This window comes from Pongo pygmaeus, chromosome 21 (genome assembly GCF_028885625.2).
Source record: "Pongo pygmaeus isolate AG05252 chromosome 21, NHGRI_mPonPyg2-v2.0_pri, whole genome shotgun sequence".
In the NCBI taxonomy this organism is placed as follows: domain Eukaryota; kingdom Metazoa; phylum Chordata; class Mammalia; order Primates; family Hominidae; genus Pongo; species Pongo pygmaeus.
In genome coordinates, this window is record NC_072394.2 from 37,726,740 (window position 1) to 37,746,066 (window position 19,327).

General features: G+C 47.7%; 1 protein-coding gene across 2 annotated transcripts in view; it reads right to left on the reverse strand.

Annotated features, from left to right (window-relative positions):
• Nucleotides 1–585: 585 nt before the first annotated feature.
• Nucleotides 586–19,327, reverse strand: part of LOC129021659 (ubiquinol-cytochrome c reductase complex assembly factor 1) — a 111,212-nt gene continuing 92,470 nt past the window's right edge. For both annotated transcript variants that reach the window (XM_054467405.2, XM_063659167.1), the window contains 3 exons: nucleotides 12,800–12,877; nucleotides 4,664–4,777; nucleotides 586–2,078 (listed from right to left, as the gene is read on the reverse strand). In XM_054467405.2, coding sequence (XP_054323380.1) covers nucleotides 1,944–2,078; nucleotides 4,664–4,777; nucleotides 12,800–12,877 — 327 coding nt within the window. In that variant the 3' untranslated portion in view covers nucleotides 586–1,943. The remainder of the gene's footprint in view (nucleotides 2,079–4,663; nucleotides 4,778–12,799; nucleotides 12,878–19,327) is intronic.

Below are 19,327 nucleotides of genomic sequence, written 5' to 3' on the forward strand. Positions count from 1 at the left end.
TGCTCAGAGAAGAGATGGGTAGACTCATAAAAACAGGAATGGAGGCAGGGGCCAAACCAAGAATAAAGGTAGCCTCCAAGGAACCTGGAATAGACCTTAAGGGGAGGGGGACTGGCAGAGTCAGGGAAACGTGCTGACAGCCAAGAAGTGAGGGCTCACCGACATCAGACACGATAGATCCAATCTGGCTCCTTCAAAGGCAGCTCCATACTGCAAGTTGCTGTGTTGCACGATGACAAACTCCTGAGCAGACAGGACTAGCTCTATAGGCAAGGACCATCAGATGCTGGAGAGATTCATCCAGGGCCTGCATGAACACTGGCTGACTGGGATGCTAAGAAGGGGAGTCAGGTTCTGGACCAGGGCTGGACCAAATGACCTTTCAAGTTCCTTCCAAATCTGAGCTTCCAGGATTCTAAAGCAAGCCCGGTAGCTGAACTGGTGCCATGGGCTGGGATCTGTGGCTAGGGAGCTACCCTGGGCAGCAAATGGGTTAACGCTCAAATAACTTTTATATATGAATTAATGTGTAGAGTTGGGAGCCAAAATCTGTTCCATTAATTTTTCCATCCATTCCAGGAGCAGTTAGGTACACACAGTAAAGTTTATTTTGGTGCATGGTATACTTCACTCCATTAAAAATAAATTAATCAGCAAATTCCTGCCTGGCTCAGCTCTGGTTTATGTAAATAGTGCCCAGCTGTAATGAGTTACAAGGTGTTATTATCTCACACACACACAGGAGGCTTCACTCTAGAGCTCCGATCGCAACAAAAGCATCTTAAATAAACTGAGAGAAGGCGGTTTGATTTGTAATGTTTTCACAGAAGTGGGATATACCTCACCCATATAGAGTTTCTTTATATGACTCATTTTATAGCAAGTTAAATGAAGGAAGTTTGATGGGGGAGGGAGGGGCAATATGGTTCCCCACCCCCTTTCTTCACTTTAAGAAAATCCCCCAAGAGATGAGCCGCACTGAGGGAGGAGGGGCTGGTCCTCAGCTGCTCAGACCAAGGTGGCTCTGCAGCACGTGCTTCAGAAGTTGGGGAGGGGGACCAAAGCTGGGCACAGGTCTGGGTCTGCTACAACTAAGCCAGGAAGAATGTTCTCTTCTCCCCAATATCTCATGAAAGGGGAGGCCAAGACAGGAGACAGCACGTTCCTCATTCAGTTCACTGGGAGTGACAAAGGTGACTTTGTTCTCAAGGCCTCCTTCCAAATGACTTAGGATGTGAAAGCCCTTGGTCATCAGAGGCCTCCTGGGTCCCAGACGAGGGGCCTTGCTGGCTGTGCCTTGGCCTGAACAGAGACACATCTCCATGAACTAGAGGCAAGAGTAGCAGAGACCATCCCAGCCTCTTCCCTTTCTCTGTCTCTAACTGAACTGCATGGTGCCCTCACTACCACGTCCACCATCTCAGGCAAATTTCTAAGTCCCTGGAATAAAGAAGGGCCATGGCAAAGAGAAGTCTCTGTTTCTTTTAATGGCCAACTCAACCCCATGGCTGAAAGCCGAGGGACAACGCGTGATCACCGTCCCAACTCCACAGCATTACAATCTGCTCCTAGGCCACAGCAGGCCCTGGGGGGTTTCCCTTTTGAACCTATGCCATCCCTTCCTCGGCCTTTGGGAAAAGCTGTCAGTCACATGTAGTTGCTGGAGGGGGTTGGGGACTGTGTGCTGGGGGACTCTCACTCGGGGCTTCCCCTAAGGGAGAAGACACCCCGGGAGAGCTAGGGGTTCTCCCAGCCCTGTACCCCAGCAGATCAGACTCCTGGGCACACTAAGAGGAAACTCAACACAAATGGGGCCAGGTATTTGACAGATGCTGTTCAGAGGTCAGTTCAGGCCACTTTCTGCAGGGTCCTGGACCAACAGGCACTTCACTCCTGGCGGTTCCTCGAAGCCAGCTGGCCGGCCGTGGGGAGGGCCCAGCCCATCAAAGTCCCTCGTCGTTGTAAGTGGGAGAATGGGGCTTCAGGATGCTCTGAGGATTCTTCTCCACTAGAGGGCGCCAGCTCACCTCCCCTGTCAGAAGCAGATCCTCCCCGTTCATGGAGTCCAGGTACTGTATCTGCAACCAGGGGAGCAGGAAGGAAGAAGTGACAGAGGCAGGGCAGAGGTGAGGAGCTAGCATCAGGAACCAGCCTCCCAGAGGTGAGGAAGTAAGGGGACGGGGCATGAGGGGGGCTTCTGACCATCCCAGGTCCCAGGCCAAGCCGTCTCTGATCTCCTAGATAATTTCACTAAGGTGGTTCAGAGAAAGCAGTCACTGGGGAGCTGGGTGGTGGGGGCAGTTAGGGAATTCCCTATCACACCTCTGAATGGAGATGGACACACACCTCCCAAGGACACTTCTCCCCTATACGCCCTCCCTAGACAGCTCCTGCAGGCCAGGAAGTCAGGGCTTGCAGCGCACACAGCCATGCTGTCCTCCCCAGCGCTGCTGGGTGAAGAGTCCTGATTCTGTCCCTTCCCAGTGCTGCTACCCAGGGTGGCAGCTTCCCCTCTCTGAGATTTAAGTTCCCTTGTCTTGAGAGAGGGGATAGAAACAGGTACCTCACAGGACACATGAAGAGATTCAACAATATGCATATATGCAGTGCTAGGCACTCACACTTTAAACATACTTATGCCTCTGTTGTCCTCTAGTGGGTCAGTGGGCCCCAGTATCACCTCTCTAGGACAGTAGGAGCAGACAGCTCTGCCATTAAAATGGTCATCATCCAGAGAAGCCACTGCTGCAGGGCCAGGAGACTTCATCTTAGGCTTTAGGTCATTCCCCCTTCCAAGAATCCACCACTCCGGTTGCTTCCGCTTCCAGCTGCTGACGCTTGAACTCAACCCCAGCCTCTCACACGTGTCTTAGCTCTGGATTCCCACCTGCCCTGCCATCTCTTCCCTAAAGCCCACTCCTCCCTTACAGTGACTCCATTTCTGCCCCCAGTGCCACCCCTCTGCCCACCTCCTGGGTTGAAAATCTCAACAGAACCTCTGGTTGGCTCTTGGGCCATCGGCCACACCAAGCAGTCTGCTCAAGGCCCAGCTCCTGCTCTTCCTTTCCCAGCCTTCAGCACTCTGCCCTCCCTGTATCACATTTCGGGCTGGCTTACTCCAGGGTTAGCTGTGTACCTGGGCTTCCTCGCCAAACCATGAGCTGGCTCCTCGAGGGCAGGACTGGGTCTTATTAATCGTTGCTTTCCCAAGAGTACATGGAGCAGCAGGTGCTCAAAAGGTTTGCTGATAGAACTGGGTCCCCACCAAAGCTCCCTGCTTTCCCAAGAACCCCTTCACTGTTTTTCCACTGCCTCTCACTGGGGCCACATGGGACCTCTTCTAGGGACAATGGTTGTGGCAGCCCCTTCCTAGAGGGCCCTCGGAGAAGTCCCAGGTGTGTCTTGTTGGGGCTTCTGGCACAAGCCCACCATGGCAGATGGAAATGTTGGGCAGGTCTCTCAGAAAACACAGCATTTGCTTTGCAAATTGCTACTCCTGTCTGAGGGTGAGTCCAGTCAACAGAGTATCAGAATTCTCTGTGAGTGGGGCCCTCTGGCCATGCCGTGCCTTCTCCCTGGCTCTAGCAGATTTGAAGAGTGGTCAAACAGAAGTCCTGGCTCCTGGGATTCTCTACCCTGTGGGTCTGCAGAGCCCCAGTATGTGGTTTTTCCAGCAGTTAACAGGCTAGTCCTATTGTCCCTGTCTTCTCAAGAGCTGAGGTCCAGCCTTGCCTTTCCTGGTTGTTGGAGGCTTGAAGACGATGGATACAAGTGAACAAGAGAGTAACTGTGAGGTGACACCCCTTCAGATCCAGGGGGCCAGGCCGTGAAGCAAAGGTGTGACTCATGGCACAGCCGGAGCTGTCTGAGGCAGCTGAGGCCTCAGTGGCCACATGAATCACACAGCTTGGGGCCCTAGGACAGCTGTGCAGGCTGACTCACTGGGAGGCCCTGGAAAAGCCTCTATGTCCTCTTCACTGCCAGTCAGCTCACTCATCTGTCAAATATGAGTTTCCCATCAATACAGGATCTGAGGGCAGGGAGGTCAAGGAATTAATTCCCCGGGGTCTGAGGACAGCTATGTGGGTAAGTAGCCCCCACTGTGGAGCTTTCTCCTAGAAGCTTTGATGTTGGGGAGCCCTGGGGAGCCAGAGGGGTGAGAAACTGAAGTGGGGGGACCCTACTTGACCATGGAAAGCATCTAGCAGGAAGAGGCTGTCTGTGAAATGCTGCCTGCTGCCCAGTTTTGCTGGAAGTCAGGAGCAGGAAACAAATCCAAGTGGGTAGAGAGGGGGTCCACAGTGGGTAGCTGCCACTACATCATGTGCTCGTATCTGCCAGGACTCTGTGGGCCCAGTTGCTAGCATAGCACTGGGTGCACAGTAAGCAATGAGGTGCACAGTGAATGAATGACTCAAAGCTCCTGAGGGCAGGAGACTACTCGATGCCTCTTTCTCTCTCTCTTTCCATTTCCCGCTCCCTGGCCCAGTTCATGATTGGACACACAGAAGGTGCTCCTTCTTCAGTGTCTAGTGCTGATGTGATCTGGTCAGAATTCTCTCAGGCTGGTCCTTGGTAACTCCACCTCTCATGATCCCCTGAAAACCCAAGAGGAGGACCCACTGTTGCCAGGACTCGGGAGGGGAGGAAAAGGGTCGCTCACCTGTTTCCTCACATACTCTACCAGCAATTCAAGATGTCGAGGGTCTTCACATTTCCGGTTGAAGAAGGTTCTCCAGAGGGCAGCGGCCAGCCCATGATCATCTGAAAGGATCCCCTGGAACACACAGCACAGCAATGGTCTCCTGAGGGATCCACAGAGCCAGGACACAGACGCTGGGGATACTGTGAACATGCTAGCAACCATGGAATCGGCTCAGAAGGGCCCTCCATGCACAAGAGGAAAATGGGGCAGTCACACAGTAGAGGTGGAAGGGGTCTTACAAGGGCATCTGGCCCAATCCCTTCACTTTATTACATATAAAGTATTACATACTTTATATGTAATAAAGTGAGAACAGGGAGAACAGGGGGTCCAGAGGGGCCAAGCCACTAGTTAGGTGATGCAGAGCTGGGACTTAGACACAGCTCCCTCTACTCTGTACTGCGCCTGGCCCAGGCAACACTTCAGAGGCTGAGAAGAGAAACAGTAGCAGCAATGCTCCCCCTGCTGTCCACAGGGCACGGGCTGGGAATATTGTGAATGTATGTTTCTCCCAGGAATGGAGGTGGGCATGGACTGTGCCTTCTTGCTTGGTCCAGGGACATATATCTGCAAGGCAACTGGCTCTTTGGGGGAAGGGAGCCAGCTACCTTTTCTTCACTGTTACCCAACTCTGGGCCCAGCCTCTCCCTAAGTAGGGGAACAGGATGTTCAGCAGGATTGCTGGGGCCACAGAGGGCCAGGCTCAGAGCTTGCATGTGTGTGTGTGCCTAACGCTGCCTCTTTTGGCAGAGAGGAGACTTCTGTTGGGAAGCTTAAAGATTACAGAGCAAAATAAGAGCCCCAGCCACCAGCTAAGGACATTTTCTAGCTTGGACCTCTAGAGGAGGGAGGGCTGACAGTCTTGCTTCCTGGGGTGAAGGTGACTGATGGAACAGGCCCTGAGAAGTTGCTCTGTCCAGGTGCCAAGGTAGTGTGTGGAATTGATGTGCTGACTTGGAGTTAGAAGGGAGATCAAGTCCTAATTCCACCTCTGCCAAGATCAGTGATGGTGACAGTTGACTAAACCAAAGTCTCAATCTTCTACTTCTTCAAAACAGATGAAGTTACCTGCTCTACTTACAGCATTCTTGAACTATTTGTTAAGTATAATCTGTTGGATACAAAGATTAGGAGCATGCTTTGGCAGACAGCTGGGATATAGTCAAAACAGTGGGGTCTGGGAGCCAGAGCACAGAGTTCAAATGCCAGCTCTGTCATTTGATGGGCATGTGGCCTTTAAGAAGCTATTAGCCATTCCTGAGCCTCAGTTTTTCATGAGTTAAACAAGCCTAATAATACCTATCCCACAGAGTTGTTGTGAGAATTAAGAGATACTGGCCATGAATGGCTCTGTAAGTGGTAAACATTACCCAAAGACCCAGGATCACTTTATTTGACATTTTATTGTGGTCTGTCCTCTTGGGCATTGCGGTATATGAGGTCTGGCTCCAGGCCTGCTGCCAACAAGGGCCATGTCCAGTATGGGGTGCTGACAGTTTGGTAGAAAAACATTCCACCTGTTCCAAATGCTCTCTGATAAACCCTCCTTACAGTTCCACAGCTTAGGACTGTCCTGGCACAATGGCTGAGTCAGGAAAACTGGCTTCTTCTGGCAAATGGGGACAGGAGCAGAGGACAAGCTCAGGCACATCACCCTTCTGCAAACGATTTGCTAGCACAACAGCGTGCCTGTGTCTGCTGTGCCTGGGCACATGCCAGAGCGCTGCTGGCAGCAACCCACATGTGCTGTGCAGAAAGGAATGGGATTGGGAGCGGGTGTTATGGGGACCTGGAGAATGGGCAAAGCCCAGGATGGGAAAACAGGCAACTTTAGCAGCGAGTGAGATGGCTGGGAAGGGGCAAATCCATAATCAGGAATTCCTGAGCCATCAGAAGGAAAAGGATGACTCAGGACCCACTAATAGTGAGAACAACCTAACTGTTCCAGACTGTTAGGGTTCCCTCACACACCTAGCTCCTAATGATTATGTTTGCCAAGTAGAACAGATATCATATTCCCATTTGCTTTGCTTTGTTTTGTTTTGAGACGAAGTCTCACTCTGTCACCCAGGCTGAAGTGCAGTGGCATGATCTTGGCTCAGTGCAACCTCTGCCTCCCAAGTTCAAGTGATTCTCCTGCCTCAGCCTCCCAAGTAGCTGGGACTACAGGCATGCACCACCACACCCGGCTAATTTTTTGTATTTTTGTTAGAGATGGGGTTTCACCATGTTGGCCAGGGTGGTCTCGAATTCCTGACCTCAAGTGACCTGCCTGCTTCGGCCTCCCAAGTGCTGGGATTACAGGCGTGAGCCACCGCACCTGGCCTGTATCCCCATTTGAAAGATAAGTAAACTGAGGCTTAGAGGCTAGCTAACTGATGGCTGAACTAGAACCAGCATGCACTGATGAGGTGGGGGATGATGACTGACCCGCTCTAGTCAGAATACAGAACCTGGCATAGAGTGGGAGAACAATCAGAATGGCTGAATACCCAGTACTTTGGGAGTCCAAGCTGGGTGGATCACTTGAGCCCAGGAGTTCAAGACCAGCCTGGACAACATGGCGAAACTGTTTCCACAAAAAAATATAAAAATTAGCCAGGCATGGTGGCACACAAGTGTAGTCCCAGCTACTCGGGAGGATGAGGTGGGATGATCACCTGGGCCTGGGGAGGTTGAGGATACAGTGAGCTGTGATCACACTGCTGCACTCCAGCCTGGGCAACAGAGTGAGACCCTGTCTCAGGAAAAAAAAAAAGAATAGCTGAATAAATCAACGAACACAACTTCAGCCTTCTTCCCACTACACTGCTAGCGTAAGGCAGTGAAAACAAATGAGAGACTAATCTGAGGGTGCACATTTCAAACTAAGAAAGCAGAAATGGAAGAAGGGTCCTGGGAACCAAACATGAGGGCATAGTGTAATTTCCCCCCAATCTAATCGGATGCCTACTTGTTTTCTCTTGTGACACAATGAAGCATCCTTCAGAAATTAAGACAACTAGGTCTAGAGTAACTGAGAGGAAGCCAAGGGGATTGTTTTGGCTTTGGAGGGTTCTAGTTCTGATTAAGGGTTTAGAGTGGCAGAGTTCCACTCAGTGAAGATTGATTTGACATCACTATGTGCTCAGCATGATGCTAGGAACACAAGAGTCACAGCAATATGGTCTGAGCTCTCAGGGAACTTGCAATCTAGCTGAAGGGACAAAATCAGTGCACATCTAACAGCAGCACAGAGTAAAATCCCGGAGAATGAACACATGCCAAGCTGCATAGTGAGACTCAGCTACACTCTACATGGCTGCCTCCTTGTTCTACAGTCTTAGCTTTTAAGACAGCTCCTCAGAGAGACCTTCCTGGTCCACACCAAGTCATTCCCCCTGTTGTTCTCTCTCACTGCACTCTACTGTAGTTAGATACTTATTGCTTATTTATCTGCTACTTGTTTACTATGTCTCTCAATTAGAAGGTAAGCCCCAGTGGGAAAGAGCCAGACCGTGTTTGTTTTATTCACCAATATATTCCCATGTATCACACATGGTAGACACTCAAAAGCTACCTGTTAAATGGATAATGAATAGATGGATGGGTGTGGAAATTCACAGTAAAAACACAAGAGATCCAGAGCAGTCAGGGAAACCTTTCTGAAGAAGTAGGCCTTTAAGAATTGGGAGGATTTAGCCAGGCGTGGTGGCTCACGCCTGTAATCCCAGCACTTTGGGAGGCCGAGGTGGGCGGATCACAAAGTCAAGAGATCGAGACCATCCTGGCCAAAGTGGTGAAACCCCGTCTCTACTAAAAATACAAAAAAAAATTAGCCAGGCATGGTGGCGCCTGCCTCTAGTCCCAGCTACTCGGGAGGCTGAGGCAGGAGAATCCCTTAAACCCGGGAGGCGGAGGTTGCAGTAAGCTGAGATTGTGACACTGCACTCCAGCCTGGCAACAGAGTGAGACGCCGTCTCAAAAAAAAAAAAAAAAAAAAAAAAAATTGGGAAGATTTGGAAAGCTGCAGATTTTTTTTTTTTTCTTGAGACAGAGTCTCGCTCTGTCACCCAGGCTGGAGTGCAGTGGCACGATCTCGGCTCACTGCAAGCTCCACCTCCTGGGTTCACGCCACTCTCCTGCCTCAGCCTCCCGAGTAGCTGGGAATACAGGCGCCCACTACCATGCCGGGCTAATTTTTTTTTTTTTTTTTCCAGTAGAGACGGGGTTTCACCATGTTGGTCAGGCTGGTCTTGAACTCTTGGCCTCGTGATCCACCCACCTCGGCCTCCCAAAGTGCTGGGATTACAGGCGTGAGCCACTGTGCCCGGCCAGCTGCAGATTATTCTAAGCAAGAGAAAATATTCAAAACATTTACAGAGGGAGTGCCTACAAGGTACACCAGGCCCTGAACCAGGCCCTAAAGCTGACCAAGACTCAGCTACTGCCCTCAACCCCTCATTGTTAGGCAAAGTCTCAGTTACGCACAGCATGTCTATAGGGCAGTAAGGCAAACGGCCTAAGAGAGAGCACAAGAAATATAAAGGCAGATAGGGCACATAGCAATGGGAACAGTTCACAGAAGACCTGGAAGTTCAGGGAGCAATTTGGACCTAATGTCATAGAAAACAGAGAGGTTCCCAAAGCGTCCAGTGAGGGGGAACAATCCAAGCAAGATTCTAGGATAAGGTTGCTGTAGAACAGCGCTGTCCAATAGAATTTTTTGTGACTATGGAACTGTTCTGTATCTGCACTGTCCAAGACGGTAGCCACATACAGTAACTGAGTACCTGAGGATCTGAATTTTCCATTTTATTTAATTAATTTAAATCAAAATAGCTGCATGTGTTTAGTATTGAATAGCTCTAGAACCTGTGACTCCAAGTGTGGTCTGCAAAATGGCTGCACCCCCCCATCACGTGCAGCTGTTAGCAATGCAGAATCTCAGGCCCCGCCCCAGACTTGCTGAGTCAGAATCTGAATTGTACCTAGGTCCTCTAGGTGACTCACATGCACATTAAAATATTGGAAAAACTTCTAGAATTGCACATTAAAATCACCTGGGAACTTTTACAACTACAGATGTCCATCTCCACCAATTAAATCAGAATCTTTGGGGGACAGGGCCCAGACACTGATATTTCTAAAAAGTGTCCCAGGTAATTAGTATATTTCCACAAAATGTCCTGCTCTTAAAAGTCACCTTCAGCTGACTTGTTGAACCACCAGGCAGCACTCCTACTGAATTGGAATCTTCAGAGAGGTGATAAAGATCTAGATTTTAAAAGCACCCCAGGTGACTCCTGTGGTCAGGCACAGTTGAGTAAAATGGCTCTGCCAGAATGGACTGGATGGGGGACCGGAAACAAACACAATTCGGTACATTTTTATTAATATTGATGAAAGGATCGACTGAGCCAACAGAGCCACCTGCAATAAAGACCATAAACAAAGGCTCATAGAGAGGTGTAGTTCTTCACTCCTAAGCCTCATCCTTTTCTATATTGTAAGGCTTCTATAATTACAATTCATCCACTTTTATAATTGATATGTACACTTGAGCAATAATTCTCAATTCCCAACCCATAACCCCCAAAAGCTCATGTTAAGTTAATGATGTGTATAGTATGCAATGTAAATGCTCCCTTGTAATTCAGGATATCTAGTAGAATAGGAATCAGGAGACCCTATTTTAACTGGTCCTATGACCCTAACCAAATCATTTAACTGGACTTTTTTGGTAAGCTTATCTCCTGGCTTTAATTATTATCTTCAGGCTGGTAACATTTCCTCCAATCTGAACTCCAGTTTCTTAACTTTTGTCCTTTTATGCATTTCTCACTCTTTGACTACCACATGCCAAGCACTATGCCAGGCCACAGAATTGCAAACACAGTAGGCATTGCCACTACCCAAAAAGAAATCCCCACCCAGCCAAGGTGACAGATAATGCGAATGTAGTAAGCACTGTGAGAGTGCAGGGAGGATGGAATGAGCTGAGTCACAGGAAGTTCAGGAACTGCTTCCCAGGAGAGGTCATGCTTGCATTAAATCTGGAGGTAACCACAAAATCAGCATAAAAGCATATGGTTAGTTTAAAATATCAGGTGTTCATTACACCGTTCTTTCTACATGCTTGAAATCTCCACAATAAATGTTGGGGAGAAGAAAGATGACATAGATGATAACCTCGAGTGCATTATGTTAAGTGAAATAAGTCAGTCACAAAAGGTCAAAAATTGTGTGATTCTACTTATATGAATTATCTACAGTAGTCAAATTCACAGAGGCATAAAGTCAAATGAATGGTGGCTGCTAGGGGATATGAGGGAAGGAGGGAATAATTATTGTTCAATAGGGACAGAGTTTCAGTTTGGAAGATGGAAAAGCTCTGGAGATGAATGGTGGTGATGGTGCAAAGCAACGGGAATGTACTTTATGCTACTAAACTGTACACTTAAAAATAGTTAAAATGGTACATTTTATGATATATATATTTTATAATTTTTTTAAAAAGATGAGGCTGGGCGTGGTGGCTCACGCCTGTAATCCCAGCACTTTGGGAGGCCGAGGCGGGCGGATCACGAGGTCAGGAGATCGAGAACATCCTGGCTAACATGGTGAAACCCCGTCTCTACTAAAAATATAAAAAATTAGCCGGGTGTGGTGGCGGGTGCCTGTAGTCCCAGCTACTTGGGAGGCTGAGGCAGGAGAATGGCGTGAACCTGGGAGGTGGAGCTTGCGGTGAGCAGAGATCGCGCCACTGCACTCCAGCCTGGGTGACAGAGCGAGACTCTGTCTAAAAAAAAAAGATGAGATAGATCCAAATGTCCTGATGTGGAAGGACACCCAAGATACATACTTCAGTGAAAAAAGCAAGTTGCAGAATCGTGTGTCTAGTGTAACTCCAGTTGCATAAAGAAGGAAAAGACAAAGGTGCTTGTCTATGCACAGACAACATTTGGAAGGACATCCAATAAACTAGAAATTAAGTTTTTGTCTGGAGCAGGGTAGGAAATAGGTCTTCTAATTTCATTTTTTTTGAGACCAAGTCTCACTCTGTTGCTCAGGCTGGAGTGCAGTGGTGCAATCTCAGCTCACTGCAGTCTCCGCCTCCCAGGTTCAAGTGATTCTCATGCCTCAGCCTCCGAAGCAGGTGGGATTATAGGCGCATGCCACCATGCCTGGCTAATTTTTGTATCTGTAGTAGAGACAGGGTTTCACCATGTTGGTCAGGCTGATCTCAAACTTCTGACCTGTCATCAGGTGATCCACCCGCCTTGGCCTCCCAAAGTGCTGGGATTACAGGCGTGAGCCACTATGCCTGGCCAGGTCTTCTGATTTCTACTTCAACCACTTATGTACAGCTTTACAAACTTTTATTTTTATTTATTTATCTTTTTTTGAGACGGAGTCTCACTCTGTCACCCAGGCTAGAGTGCAGAGGCATGATCTCGGCTCACTGCAACCTCTGTCTCCCAGGTTCAAGCAATTCACCTGCCTCAGCCTCTGGAGTAGCTGGGATTACAGGTACCCACCACCATACCTGGCTAATTTTTGCATTTTTAGTGACACGGGGTTTTACCATGTTGGCCAGGCTGGTCTCGAACTGCTGACCTCAAGTGATCCGCCCACCTCAGCCTCCCAAAGTGCTGGGAGCCACTGTGCCCAGCCAGTTTTACAAACTTTCAAAATATGTATGTATTGCTTTCATAATTAAAGCAAAAAAAAAAAAAAAAGTGTATACTTTGCCTGGCAGACCATGCTGTTTACGTGAATATCCTCCTCTCTCTGGGAGCACATGAGGCTAAGACAGTGTCTCATTTGCCTCTGTCCCTCCATCTAGCACCCAGCAGCCACTCAACAAATGCTGACTAGTTGAATGGTTTGACCATATTATATACTGCTTTCTTTCCCAAACATGTGGCATGTTTCCCAAACATGCTGAGCACATTCATTCTCGCTGCCCAGTTGATGAATATGAAGAAATAAATACTACGCCATGGTGGTAGCCAGTAACAATGGTCCCTGCAGCTTCCCTCAGAGGCTCTCATCAAAAGCCTTTGCTGGGGGAAGCCACTGTCCTGCCTAAGCCTTGGCAAACAATCTTACCTCATCATATCCCAAGATCGCTGCATAGAAATGATTTGTCATGAGGATCATGTTCTTCTTCAGGATATAGGGATTAACCTACAGAAACAAATGGCAAAAACAAAAGTTTGAAAGAAAGAAAGAAAAAAACCCAAAAAGTATGATCTTTGACTCTTAGCTGTCACAGACTCTTAGTAGAACAGAGAGACGGCCACTAACAAGTCAAGCTGCCAGTCCATTCTCAATTCCCTGAGGTGTCAGGATTCTCCCCAATTTGCCAAATTATTTTAGGTTTTGATCTCAAATTACACAAGTCAGCTTAATGAACTGAGCCCCAATCACATGTTTAGTTTTGTGCTAGATCCTATGAACCAAGTATAAGAAACAGTTTCTTGATTGGAGGAGCACAGTCCAATGTAGGAAAATAGGCATATAAAAAATAATTACACAGCAACATGTTGCCTCAAATCCTATTCTAAACATGCTGAGTGATAAATGGGTTTTAGTTTTACCTGCTTGAGGAAGCTGGTAAGGGCTCTCTAAGAGGTAACATTTAAGTGAACCTTGGAGGAGGAGGAGTTTGACAGAGGAGAGTGAGGGGGAGGAGGGAGAGAGAGCATTCTAGACAGAGCAAGGTGTGCAAAGGTGCAGAGGCTGGAAAGAAAATGGCACAGGGAGAGTGTCAGGGAGGGTGAATGGGCAGGATCACAAGAAAGTTATGTTGAGACTAGGTTAGAAGACATCTTAAGGGCCACTCAAAAGAGTTTGTCGTGATGAAAAAACAAAGAGAAGGAAGTGGTCAGAGGTGGGAAGAGGAGGGAAAGAGGCAGGACTCTGAGAGACATGCTGAGGAAAAAGGGGGGCCGCTGAGGCCGTGGAAAAGAGGGAAGAACAAAGCAGGGGCAACTCTGAAGCAAGAATGTTAAAGTTAAGAGATCATTTTGGCTGGGCGGTGGTTCATGCCTGTAATCCCAGCATTTTGGGAGGCCAAGGCAGGCAGATCGCTTGAGCCCAGGAGTTCAAGACCAGCCTGGGCAACATGGCGAAACCCCATCCCTACAAAAAAATAAAAAAATTAGCCTGGCGTAGTGGTGCATGCCTGTAGTCCCAGCTACTTGGGAGGCTGAGGTGGATCACTTGAGCCTGGGAGGCCGAGGCTGCAGTGAGCCAGGATCATGCCACTGCACTCCAGCCTGGGCAACAGAACGAGAGCCTGTCTCAAACAAACAAAAACTCAGAGACTGTTTTAGAAATGCAATTCTGGTGAGATGGCTGAGAGCCCGGTAGAACTCCTCTCTCCTCTTGGGGAACAGCCTGGCCTGGAGGATCTTCAGGGCCCAGAGTGCAGTTCGCTGAATGCCTTCGATAGGGTACAACTCTGACCTCCAGACAGTAACATGCTGTAAGGCAGGGTCCACGTTTTATTCCTCTTCAGGATCCCAGCAGAAAGCCAGTGCAATGTATAGCACAGAGTAAGGACTCACTGACTATCTGAACTGATGGTTTTGGAAACAGTCAAAAGGCATTTGGAACTTTCTGTGGAGAATAAGATTTGTGCTTAACAACTCTGACGGTGACCATGCCCACGGTCATCTCATTCACCAAGCACCTGTCACGGGCCCGGAGGTAGATGTGTTACAGTCACTCAGACTGTAAGTGACTGTGTGAGAGACTCAGACGGGTGAAGTGATGCCTTGTGTCGCCTAGCAAATTCACGACAAAACTGAGATCAGCATCCAGGTCAGTCTGAATCCAGAGTCCACGCTCCTTACAGTCTGCCAGGGTTCTGCTTCTGGGAGGATAATTTTACTTTGGGTAACAAATCAAAGACTGAGTGATTTTATCCTGTGGCTCATAACTAGTCTCAGAAGAAATGTAGAAAGGGTGATCTGGATTTAGACTCAGAAAACCTGGGTTCAAGTGATAGTTTTGCTATGTACATAGGATGCTATCTTAAGCAAGTCAACCTGAGTCCATTTCCTTTTTCTTTTTTGAGACAGAGTCTCGCTCTGTCACCCAGGCTGGAGAGCAGTGGTGTGATCTTGGCTCACTGCAACCTCCGCCTCCCGGGTTCATGCCATTCTCCTGTCTCAGCCTCCCAAGTAGCTGGGACTACAGGCGCCCGCCACCATGCCCAGCTAATTTTTTGTATTTTTAGTAGAGACGGGGTTTCACCGTGTTAGCCAGGATGGTCTCGATCTTCTGACCTCATGATCCACCCGCCTCGGCCTCCTAAAGTGCTGGGATTATAGGCGTGAGCCACCGCGCCCGGCCCATTTCCTTTTTTTTGAGACAGAGTCTCGCTCTGTTGGCCAGGCTGTAGTGCAGTGGCATGATCTCAGCTCACTGCAACCTCCGCCTCCTGGGTTCAGGCGATTCTCCTGCCTCAGCCTCCCGAGTAGCTGGGATTACAGGCACCTGCCACCACGTCTGGCTAGTTTTTTTGTATTTTTAGTAGAGATGGGGTTTCACCATGTTGGCCAGGCTGGTCTCGAACTCCTGACCTCAGGCGATCAGCCCGCCTCGACCTCCCAAAGTGCTGGGATTACAAGCGTGAGCCACTGCACTGGGCCCCTTTCCTACACACAGGGCTATTTGGAAGAGCACGTGAGTTAGCATGCATTCATTCATTAATTTAACAATGTGTGTATGCTGAAAGCCTTGGTAAACTGCAGAGTGCTCTGCAAATGTAAGGAATTATAAATAACAACTTCTGGTTTGTTTACATAAAACCAAAACCAGTTCCAATGCTTTACAGCCATGGATAATTTTCAAAAATGAAAGGATTGTGAAGCTCAAGGCTGGAAAATGTAGACTGGATGTAACTAGGAGTGCAAACCATGACCTATCCCACACACCTTCAACCAGGGCCACATTAGCCATCCATCCTTGGTGTTCTCACAGCTCTCTGGGCATATTTTCTCCCTGGGTACACACGTGGTTTAGAGCTGCTTATGCACCTGTCTCTCCCATTAGTCTGGGAGCTACTCAAGGGTCATAGGAACCGTGTCTGATTAATCTCGGCACCCCCATCATCTAGTCCAGAGCCTAACCCAGAGCAGGGGCTAAGACAGGCTTGCTGGTAACTGAATTTTTACAAGGGCCTGTGTACTACGCCATGCATAGCATGTTCTATCCAATTAGTGTTTTGGGGGATTTTCTTCTTCTTCTCCTTTCTTTCCCCCTGCTGAATACCTTCTGTGTTTCTGGAATTTCAGAAACATATACTGCCAAACTTCTACTGTCCCATCTTCCAGAAAGGGCTGGGGTAAAGGTAAGAGTGAAGAAACAGGCCAGAGCTAGAGTTCATTCCTTCTGTCACGTGAGGATGAAACTACAACTCAGACCTCCTGATACCCATACTTGGAGGCTCTCCCTACTCCCACGAGTTGTTCTCCTAATTGTGTTAGGAATAATCGCAGCCACAAACGGACGATATCAGAGGTGACAAACAGTAAGGCAGGAGCATCTCTCAGAGGAAAACATTCACTGAACCTGCCTAGCAGAGCTAGTTTATGTCATGTATCACACCATTAAGCTTTGGAGCAGGAAGGGCCCTCAGAGATTACCTAGCTCAATACCCTTGAGGAAAGGGTGAACTGAAACCCAGAAAGAAGAGACTTATTCAAGATCACACATCAAGTTAGTATCAGAGCCAGGATTAGAACCTGATTTCTGGGTAAGTGCTTTTCCTACTTTACCATCTGCAGGGCATTTCTAGAGATCATCAACACATTCATCTGCAAACCTCAGTTCTTGCTTTCCAGCAAGGCCCACAAACATACAAACACATTTTCTCCTCTTGGGATACACCTGCATTCTGGTTGGCTACTGCCCAGGAAAAACGGAGTACAAGAGTAGAGTTCCTTACTAGCAAGGCTCCTTGACTTCCTGGTCCTATATTATAACTCCAATGACCTGTAAGCTGTCTCTCCCTTCACCTCTAGCTGAGACAATGGCAAGCTGCCACAGCTAGAAATGCTTTTCAGATATCATCAGCCAGGCTGGATTAGATCATGAAAAGGGCCCTTCCTGGAAGAGGGTGGAAGTGAGATCAGTACAGACACATGATCTGCAGGCAACAGGTGAGGGCAAGTGACAGCACCTTCCTCAACTACCGGACTCACTCGGCGGGGCCCTTCTAGCTAGTCCAGCAGCCAAGGGGAGCGGGATATTCGCTCTGGTGAATCCCTGTTGGATTTTGTTCCCTCATTTAAGTTTTTGGTTGCTGGTGTGCAGGTTCCCTGCCTCTCCACTGCCAGATCATTCTATATGGAGCACTCTGCCCATGACTACACAGCTGCACCCAGCAGAAGAGAATCTCCTCCCAGATAGTGTTGGGCCATTCTCTTATTAAACTCATCCTTTCCACAATGCTTTGCTTTTCATAAAAACCCATACATACAACACCACAAGGAAAAGATTCCTTTTATATCAGTTACTCATATTTTCCCATTTATTTAAGCCATTAAAATTAATGCAGATATTTTATAAGCCATCAGGATTCAGTGACTGGTATTACTGAATGTTTAATAATAAACTAAACAGAAGAAATCAGAGGGTTAAATGATGACTGCAATTCCTGTAATGACTTAATTAAATTTTTATTGAGTACATAAACTATGACGTCACTTCTAGCCAACCATGGGCCTGCTTTCCCAGCATGTCACAGGGAGGGAGCACTCAATAGGAGGCTCGGCTAAATGAGTAGCAGGTCTCAGCTGAAATGGGGAGGGGAGTAAGGCTCATGTAACACACTCAATAAATTATCCGTTCATTTTTAAACAAAGTCCATGAGTTATAATATATTTGCCATGCACTTTTTATGACATAATAAAAATGTTACCTTAAGGATTACTTAACACATACTACAAATGTTATAGCAGAGGCAGGCACAAGGGGCAAAGAAAACAAACACGAGCAGGCCAGGGACGGGTCCTGGAGTTTATGTCCCAGGGGAAACAGCATAGTATATTAAAAAGGGAATGCAAAAAAAAAGGAAGGGATGCAAGAGTTCAGGGTTACTAATCAGCAGATTAATGAATGAGACAACCAACAGGGAACACAAGTAAGGCAATAATGAATCTTGCAGGGCACATGTTTAATTAAAGTAGCATTCTCAAGGAGGAATATTAGCTTTAAAGAGATGCCAGTTCATTCGAGGCCAATTCACTGCTCTCTTTCCCCTTTTCACTGTTGCTGCCTTGAAGATATTTATGTGACTGCTTAACAGAGGAACCAGACTATGTGGATACAGGGACTGATGGGAGATCAAGTTTTAACTCCTCCGTGAACTCTACAAGGCTTCTAGTGATCTGCTCTTGTCCATCTTTTTTGCCTCCTCTCTTCTTGCCTCCCAACTTTACTTCACCCTGCAGTCAGTAAAGTATGTGCACAGATACATCATGCTGTTGTCTATTTCTTAGTCATACTGCTGCCAGGAATCCTTCTCTTCTTTATCCATTGATGGAAGGGATGCTAACTCCTTATCCTCTAAGACTTAGCACACATATTTTCTCTACTAAGTCTGCCCTCTCCCCCGTCTACAGATGCCCCAAAGTGATTCAAGTCTGGAGACAGGTCCCATCATTCGTTATTTACCAAGTGCCAATAACTGTGCTACAACTTTACACATTAGCCCACTTAAACCTTCCCAAGGACTCTAAGAGATAGGAACTGTTACTGTCTCCACTTTAGAGAAGAGGAATCTGGTGTTTGGGAAAGTTAAAGCTAGAGAGCTAGGAAATAGTGGGGTCAAGATAAGAATACAGAGCAATCCAACTCCATTGCCTACCTGTGTTGGAACAGACACCGGAAGGAATGTAGCTGCCCCTTCCTGTGCCCCACAGCTCAGGCTATCTGCAGAGGCAGAACTAAGAAATGCTAATGTGGTCTTGGGTAAACACAACTCAGAGATTCCACTTCCAGTGGCAGCTAGAGACAAGCCACCAGATGGGTCATCAGTGTCCAGTTACTAATACATCAGATATCCCTAGCAGAGCCAAGCTCCACTCCTGGGAAAACCTGAGGTTGAGAGTGGGTGTAATTATGGTGGGGGGATAGGAAAACAGAAGAAAGTTGGTATGGAAAACACTGATGAGCATGAAGGTGAGAATAAGCTTTAAGGCTACTGGCTTGAAGCAAAGTTGCTAACAGTAGCAGACTAAGAATTTGCTGGAATGAATGAATGACAAAGGACAGCTAGAGTTGCTGGCTGAAGCCTAAGGACTATATCAAATTCATCATAAGGCAACAATGCAACACAAGATTGTAGGTCATGTTTTAGTTGTGCTGTAGTAGACAGTAATGCCACCACCAATGCTTTGCAGTGCCAACGCCATGTTCTACAGTCATTGTGCGGCAACAGGCTGATGTGCACTGAACATCAGCTAGCCTATTTAAAGTTCAGGTTAGAAATTAGCCTACTGTGGAATATTTTGTGAGATACTTAGAAACAGAGTAAGAGTAGATAGACAAGAGAGACGGGGGACATGGAGAGACCAAATAAAAAAGTCTACCTGTTAACTCACATGCATTATGACTGAAAGA